Source organism: Mus pahari, chromosome 18 (assembly GCF_900095145.1).
Source record: "Mus pahari chromosome 18, PAHARI_EIJ_v1.1, whole genome shotgun sequence".
In the NCBI taxonomy this organism is placed as follows: domain Eukaryota; kingdom Metazoa; phylum Chordata; class Mammalia; order Rodentia; family Muridae; genus Mus; species Mus pahari.
Genome location: NC_034607.1, coordinates 742,142 through 750,839, shown reverse-complemented (window position 1 = coordinate 750,839; position 8,698 = coordinate 742,142). Strand labels below are relative to the sequence as shown.

Below are 8,698 nucleotides of genomic sequence, written 5' to 3'. Positions count from 1 at the left end.
TTTTTTTTTTTTTTCTGCTTATTTTTTTGTTTGGTTTTTTGTTTTTTGTTTTTTGTTTGTTTGTTTGTTTCTTATGTGTGTGAGTGCTTGGCCTTCATGTGTGTCTGTGCATCACTGCTGCTGGTGCTTGAGGAGATGGTAAGCCTCCATGTTGGTCCTAGGAATCAAACCCAGGTCCTTGGCAACCATAACCGCTGAGCCACTAAGCCAACTCTCCAACCTCAAGTGATTGTGTTTGTTTGTTTATTTAGTTTGTTTTTCTTTTCAAGATGACCCTGGATATCCTGGAACTCACTCTGTAGACTAGACTGTCCTTGAACTCACAGAGTCCCTAGTGCTGGAATTAAAGGCCTGTGCCAACACTGTCTGGCATGAGTGTAGTTCTTATGCCCAGTGTTATGTTACTGGAGATAAGTGGCTTCCCCTCTCCCAGTGGTATCAATTGCAGATAGATTGCTATAGCATGCGCCTGCCCGCCTCCTTAAGCATCTACCTGTTCATGTGTGTGGTACCCAAAGAGGATGTCAGATGCCTCATTCGAGAGTTACGGGCAGTTAATCCGCTCCTGTGGGTGCTAGGAAGCAACTCTGGTCTGTTAGAAAAGCAGCAAGTGTTTTTAACCAAACCATCAGTCCCTCGACTTTTTTTTTAAAGATTTATTTAATTTTTAATGACCCGTATGTTTATGTTTGTGTCTTTACATGAGCATGTGCACATGTGTATGGGTACACAGAGAGGCAAGAGGCATCTCATCTCACTAGTGTTACAGGCCGTTGTGAACTGCCCAGGATGGGTGCATGAGTTGATCTCGGGTCCTCTGGGGTTCTTATCCACGGGCTCTCTCTCCAGCTCCTATTTGTCTTCTTTTACAGCTCTACACAAGTTTTGCAAAAAAATCTTTAAAATATTTGTTTTGTTTACGGGTGTTTTACCTGCATGAGTAAACGTTTTTGCACGATGACCAGAAGAACCCACCAGATCTGCTGGAACTGGATTTAGGTGCAGTGTAAAGACTAGGAAAGGGCCCAGTTCCTCTGAAAGAGTAGCCTCATGCTCCTAGCCACTGAGTCCCTTGCAGCTTTTTTGAACTGAAAAGAATTTTATAATCTTTTTAAAGATATAAGATTGTATATATTCACCTCCTCCGGGGTGTAGCTTTTTCTTAGCCAACACATTGACTGACACAGTAGAAATCTATTAATACTGACCCCAGGGCAACTAGGAAATAACATATAATTATTATAAGCTTAGTCCTATGTATTCCAGTATTCTGAAAAAAATTTTTTTTCTGAAGACAGGGTTTCTCTGTCAGCCCTGGCTGTCCTGGAAGTCACCTTGTAGACCAGATACTGGTCTAAGCTCACAGAGATCCACCTGCCTCTGCCTCCCCAATGGTGGATGAAAGGTGGGGACCACCACGTTTGGCAATTCTGCCTTTTAATGAAGTTTTATCTAGTATAAGCCTTTAAATAAAACTTACTTAGACCGTGTGTGGCATATTTAAGCTTTCTGATTTTTGCCTTGAGTTTTTATTTTCATTTTGGAATTCCTTTCATTGATGATGAGACTTCCATCAAAAACTACTTTCTCATCTGAAAGCTTTTTTTCTCTTACTTTTATACCAAAAAATAGAATATGTAACTTTTAATTTTACCTTTAATTTTTTATCTTTTTAAATTTATTCTTAAAATTTATTTACATTTTAAGTGTTATACCCTTACCCGGTTTCCCCCTCCTGGAAACCCCCTATCCCATCCCTCTCCCTCTGCTTCTATGAGGGTGTTCCCCCACCCACCCACCCACCCACCCCCACCTCCCTGACCTTGGACCAAGGACCTCTCCTCCCATTGATGCCTGACAGGGCCATCCTCTGCTACATATGCAGCTGGAGCCGTGTGTACTCCTTGGTTGGTGACTTACTCCCTGGGAGCTCTGGGGGGTCTGGTACATTGATATTGTTGTTCTTCCTATGGGGTTGCAAACCCCTTCAGCTCCTTCAGTCCTTTCTCTAACTCCTCCATTGGGGACCCTGCACTCAGTGCAATGGTTGGCTGTGAGCATCCACCTCTGTATTTGTCAGGCTCTGGCAGGGCCTCTCAGGAGAAAGCCATATTAGCTTTCTTTCAGCAAGCATTTCTTAGCATCCACAATAGTGTCTGGGTTTGGTGACTGTATATGGGATGGATCCCCAGGTGAGGCAGTCTCTGGAGGGCCTTTCCTTCAGTCTCTGCTCCACACTTTGGCTCCGTATTTGCTCCCCTTTCTAAGGACCGAAGCACCCACATGTTGATCTTCCTTCTTCTTGAGCTTCATATAACATTTTTTTAAAAAAAGATTTATTTATTTTATATATTTGAGTACACTGCTACTGTCTTCAGACACACCAGAAGAGGGCATCAGAGCTCATTACAGATGTCTGTGAGCCACTATGTGGTTGCTGGGAATTAAACTCAGGATCTCTGGAAGAACAGTCAGTGCTCTTAACTGCGGAGCCATCTCTCCAGCCTGAGCTGTACACTTTCTAATATCTGCCTTTTATGCAGTTGCTGAACATGTATTCAGGTTCATAGCAAGTTGTAAGAAGAAGTATTAACTAGAGGCCCAATGAGTTGGCTCAACGGGTAAAGGCACAAGCTAAATATGGTCTAAATTCAGCCTCTAGAACCAACTTCCACAAGCTAAATATGGTCTAAATTCAGCCTCTAGAACCAACTTCCACAAGATGCTTCTAACTTCCACCACTGTTCTGTGGCATGCTCACACTTTCTACCCACATTACACACTAAACCAAGGTTTTAAAACCACATAAGAGTAGTGTCTATCAACCCAGGAAATGTAGACAGACAATATGTTGGATTTTAAGCAGATAGCATCCCTCTGATGACCATGAGGTCATTGCTAGGATTCTTAGGGAGGAGAGGATGTTGTTTTTAAAACTTGGGTATAGTTGTTATCAACTGCCTGAGAAATCTACCTCACTCCTTATAGCTCTGGTGGGAAGGAGCCTCTCCACATCTCAGTTCTCAGGAACCAGGATAGCTGCTGTGTCCAGCATTTCTAAGCATGCACATTCTAAGACAGCTGATACTGATCCATGGTGGGTAGTAGACAATAGAACTTGGGATGACAGTTGTTAGAAAGATGCAGTGCAGGAAGAGGAACTGCAAGTCACCTGCGTGTACAAAAGCCTATCTTACTTTGATGTTTCTTTCCCAGAAAGCTCCAGTTTACCTTTAGCATTTGTGTCTGAGGGAATCTTGGTCTGTATGAGCAGTAGAGTGTAATGACCACAACAGCTTGAACACTTGTGGAACATAGTTTCATGTCACCTTATGTCACCTTCTTATTAATTCTCTGTGTGTCGGTGGCACCATGAAGCTTACTTTCCTGGAAATGTATGTGTGTGCTTTTAGGAGTCAGTGAGCTTTGAGGATGTGGCTGTGAAGTTCACGCAGGAGGAGTGGGCTGTGCTGGATCCATCCCAGAAGAAGCTATACAGAGATGTGATGCAGGACACCCTGAGGAACCTGGCCACTTTAGGTACACATGGGCATTGGCTTTTGCAGCCCATCAAGGACAAGTGTTTCTAGTCAGTCAGGGTTGATGTATGAATTAGAATAGGGAGGAGGGATTGGGGAGAGCATGTCAAATGGGATACACAAATGAATTTAGCGGGAATTCAGAACTTTTTCTCTAATTAATAATTAGTCATTGGTTTTCTGTGTCTGCATTTTAGGAAACAAGTCGGGCAAACAGAAGGCTATAAATGAGTATGGAAAACTATGGAGAAAACTAAGGTAATTTCTTTGCCACGAGATAGCCATATTCCTGAGAGCTGTTATGTTAGGACATTTCACAAAGAAGCAAAGGATGTCAAGCATCAAACCTATTACTACCAAACTAGAATACAAACCAAACTAGAATATGTTGATGGCATATGTGATATATTACCATAGCTTATATCTTAGCTTGGCTTTGTATTGCAGTATTCAAGACCAGGAGCCAAGGCTGCTCAGGGTGGAAAGGTTTTTCATTTATTTATTTATTTATTTATTTATTTTTGTTTTTTTCAAGACAAGGTTTCTCTGTTTAGCTCTGGCTGTCCTGGAACTCACTCTGTAGACCAGGTTGGCCTCGAACTCAGAAATCCACCTGCCTCTGCCTCCCAAGTGCTGGGATTAAAGGCGTGCGCCACCACTGACTGGCAGGGTGAAAAGGGTTAATTTCACCTTTTAGTTAGCAGTCCATGATCAAGGGAAGTGAGGGCGTGAACTGAAGCAGAGGCCGTGGAGGCTGTTTACTGTCCTGCCCTGTGCTTTGCTCAGTTTTCTTATGTACCTCATGACCCCTGGCCCAGGAATTGTACTGGTCAAGTGGGCTGGATCATCAATAAAGAAAATGCTCCACAGGCTTCCTGACTGGCCAGTTCAATGAGGACATTTTTTTTCAACTAAATTCCTCTAGGTTTTGTCCAGCTGACAAAATACTAATTAGCAAAATCGATTCTCTGTCAGTGTGACTCATAAACACCTCAGTATTTAGCCATGGTCTGTCCCGTCCTCTTTGTCCACAAGATGTCATGTTGATATTAATATCGCAGTTTAGAACACTGGAAACAGTTTTAAGAAATTTCAACAGTTTAAAAGTCCAAGTGCTCCTAAAAACTGAGTGTCTCTTTCAAAAGTATATGAACTGTGGACCCTTGAAATATTTAAAACAAAACAACAACAAATAGAATGTTCCATGCTTTCTTACTCCACTAGGGAAGAACCAAGACATAATCACAATCAAAGCGAATGGAAAGGAGCCTTGAGCAGTATAAATATTAGGCTCCCACTCCTGGAAATGAAACACAATCTCCTGGACTCCCAAGGTCTTGGACAGCTCCACTTTCTCAGAGATGCTACCAGCAGCACACAGATGGTGTCCCAGGGTCAGGCCAGGCCAGTGCTGCATCATTTGTTGTTCTGGGATGTCATCCTACACTGTTAGTATCTCCTTTATATTTTCCACTGTAACTGAGCCTCAGCCTTCTCCTATGTAGACAGAGGGGAGGGCTGATTTGGCTTCCATGTCCTTCCATGTCCATCATTAAGAGAAACCTAGGCTGTCAGGGGCAGAGAAACGAGATTGAGACTCCTGGAGGAAACGGCTTACTGACTTGCTCTTCAGGGCTTGCTCAGCCTGCTTTCTTATATAATCAGGACCACCTGGTGCTTCAGGGGTGACACTGCCCACAGTTGGCTGGTCCTTCCTACACTGATGATTGACCATGAAAATGCCCCCACAGTTTGCCTAAAGATGATCTACTGGAAACATTTTCTTAACTTGAGATTCTATTTTCAGATGATTCTACATTGTATCAAGTTGGACAAACAAAACTAGCCAGGACACACTTCATAATTTCAAAATGATATAAAAAAATTGCCTTAGCCAGTAACAGTGCTGGCAATGAAATCATAACGGTCAGAGTTCAGTTCCCAGAACCCACATAAAACAGCGCATATCTGTAGACCTAGCACTTCTCAGAGAGCCCTGCTTCAACAACGTAGAATTCTCTAGAAATTTTCCTGAATACTCCTGAAACTTGCCCTGAGAGTCTCCCATGTACCCTAGCACACACCCACATTGTTGATGATCACATTTTTTTTTAGATCTTTTTTTAAAAAAAAAAAAAAAAAAGATTTATTTATTTTATGTATGTGAGTACACTGTCTTCAGACACACCAGAAGAGGGCATCAGAGCCCATTACAGATGGCTGTGAGCCACCATGTNGTTTCTGNGAATTGAACTCAGGACCTCTGAAAGAGCAGTCAGTGCTCTTAACCTCTGAGCCGTCTCGCCAGCCCCAGATGAACACATTTTTAAAACTTAATGTTGTATTAATTTATTCACCAGCCATGGGGACAAGTTGGCAATGACTTATTGTCAAAAACAACAGGAGGTAATTTGACTGACACCATTGCACATCCAAAATGTTCCAGAGATTGTGAACTGAGATAGATGTGGAGATGCTATGTGAATGTTTAGTGTTCTCAAAGAGACATACCTCACCGTACATGACTCGCACTGTTTCTATTCTAGCTGTCCTCAGTAGGCTTGGAAAGCATGCAGTCTGAACACGCTGCAAATGGTTTCCCATCATGAAGCCAGCATTCCTGTGTTCAATCTTTAATAAACACTGTCTCAGTCAAGTTCTCTCCTTTTGTTTTGCAGCAGCCACCTGGCGGAGAAATTCAGTGACTATAATGAAAGTGATCAGTGTGCAGAAACCTTCAGCTGCAACCCAGGGCACTCTGGGAGCCTGAAATCTTGTCCAGGACTTGCTAGATTTGAAAAGAATGTCTGTGAAGAAGGTAGAATTGGCCATTCATCTCTGGGTGTGCCATTGAACCTTCTGGTAGAACCTTATGAAGACCAGGAACATGGACAGCCACTGTATAAACATAAGGAGTTTGGGAGCAGCTCCAATTCTCTGTCCCTTCAGATGCATAAAAGCACTCACACTGGAGAGAAACCTTCCAAAAATAAGGGCTTTGAAGAAGACATTCCTGGTGTCAGATCTGGCCAAATGTATGAACAAAATGACTATTCAAAGAAGACTTACGTGCACAAGCCATGTGGGAGAGGCTTCACGCATCCCAGTCCCTTACAAAGGCACGAGAAGAGTCGCAGTGTTGAGCCCTATGTATGTGAACTGTGTGGGAAAGGCTTTGCTCGGTTTGGTAACCTTTTAAGGCATCAGAGAACTGACGCAGGTGAGAAGCTTTTTCTGCCTGATCATTATGCAAGAGCTCTCCCTCGTTCTGCTTGCCTTAGAAGAAAAATGAGTATTCGCAATGGCGAGAAACCCTATGTGTGTGAACAGTGTGGGAAAACTTTTCTTGATTCTACTTACTTTAGAGTACACAGGAGGATTCACACTGGTGTGAAACCCTATGTCTGTAAGCAGTGTGGGAAGGCCTTCACTGCTTCTCGTTACCTCAAATCACATGAACTAACTCACACTCGGGAAAAGTCGTATGTGTGTGAGCACTGTGGGAGTGCCTTCACGTTTTGGTATCAGTTTCAAAAGCACAAGGTTACTCACAGTGGAGTGAATCCTTACGTTTGTAAGCAGTGTGGAAAAGGTTTTCCTTATTCCAGTTCCCTCAAAACACATGAGAGAATTCACACTGGTCAGAAGCCCTATGTGTGTAAGCACTGTGGGAAAACCTTTGGTAGTTCCGGTAACCTTAAAAGACATGGAAGTACTCACACTGGTGAGAGACTCTACATTTGCAAGCAGTGCGGGAAGTCCTTCAATAATCACAGCTCCTTTCAGTTCCACAATCGAATGCATGCTGGAGAGAATCCCTACAAGTGTAAGCAGTGTGGGAAGGATTTAGCTTCTTCTTCCTCCCTTCAGAGCCACGAAAGGAATCACTCTGGAGAGAAGCCCTATCCGTGTTTGCAATGTGGGAAAGCTTTCAGTTCTGACAGCTCTCTTCGGAAACATAAAATAATGCATAGTGAAGAAAAACCCTATGTATGTAAGCACTGCGGGAAATCTTTTCGTCGCTTTTTTGAGGTTCGGGTACATGAGCGAATCCACAGTAGCGAGAGACCCTATGAATGTGAGACATGTGGGAGAGGCTTTTTGAGTTCAACTCATTTACGAAGGCATGTACCAATTCATAGTAGAACAGAAAAGGATGCTAGTAAATAATATGAGAAACTCTGTGGTAGTTCTCACTATGTCAAACTGCATGAAGTAGATTATTGCTAGCAATGTGGGGAAGTGTCGAATTTGAGAGACGGTATACTTTTGAATCTATGAAATTCTCTTCTAATATATGGGAGCAGACACTGGAGAAATGCTTCAAGTCACGTGATAAAATCTTCAGAGTTGTTTTCATTGTGGAAAAGATGTGAAATAGCTCACACTGGAGAAAAACCTTATGCAAGCCATGTGGAAAGCCCTTCGTTCTTAGGGGGCCTTCAAGAGACATTGTAGTTGTCATTTAGCGAGAAATCCTTCATATATAATGTGGTGATTTGAATAAGAATGCTCCAAATATGCTTATATATTTGAATGCTTTGTAACCAGGGAGTGGAGTTGTTTTGAAAGGGTTATAAGAATTAGAAGGTGTGGCCTTTTTTTGGAACTTTTCGGAGGTGTGAGGTGTAAGACTAGGGGATGGGCTTTGAGGTTTCAAAAGCCTGTGCCAGATCCAGTTACTCGTTCTTTGTGTCTGTTTTTGTGGATCAGGATGTAGCTCTCAATGACTGCTTAAGTTCCCAGACCTGATGCCAGTGGTCTGCATCTCTGAAACTGTAAGCAAGCCCCCAATTAAATGCCTTCTCTTATAAATGCTCCTTTGTCATGGTGTCTCTTCAAAGCAGTAGAGCAGTGTCTAAGACATAGAGAGAATCTTACAAAACTTGCAGCCGTCTTAAATAGACATAACTCACTGTGGGGTACCCTAACATACAGGCTGTGGGGTACCCTAACATACAGGATTTGTATTAAATAGACATAACTCACTGTGGGGTACCCTAACATACAGGCTGTGGGGTACCCTAACATACAGGATTTGCAAAGTCTCCATCATCCCTTTCTTGGTGCTTAAAAAGAATGCACTGAGGAAACCCCCGGCATGGAAGGCATGTGGGGAGATTTCTGGATTCAACTCAAACATTAAGAAATAGCAAAGT

At 42.8% G+C, this 8,698-nt stretch overlaps 1 protein-coding gene across 2 annotated transcripts in view; it reads left to right on the top strand.

Moving 5' to 3' along the window:
• LOC110335979 (zinc finger protein 709-like) overlaps positions 1-8,353 on the top strand; it is a 12,015-nt gene extending 3,662 nt beyond the window's left edge. The window contains exons 2-4 of one of the 2 annotated variants that reach the window (XM_029531390.1): positions 3,414-3,540; positions 3,737-3,797; positions 6,218-8,353. In XM_029531390.1, coding sequence (XP_029387250.1) covers positions 3,414-3,540; positions 3,737-3,797; positions 6,218-7,709 — 1,680 coding nt within the window. In that variant the 3' untranslated portion in view covers positions 7,710-8,353. The remainder of the gene's footprint in view (positions 1-3,413; positions 3,541-3,736; positions 3,798-6,217) is intronic. The other variant, XM_029531391.1, reaches the window with a different exon arrangement.
• The last annotated feature ends 345 nt before the right edge of the window (positions 8,354-8,698 follow it).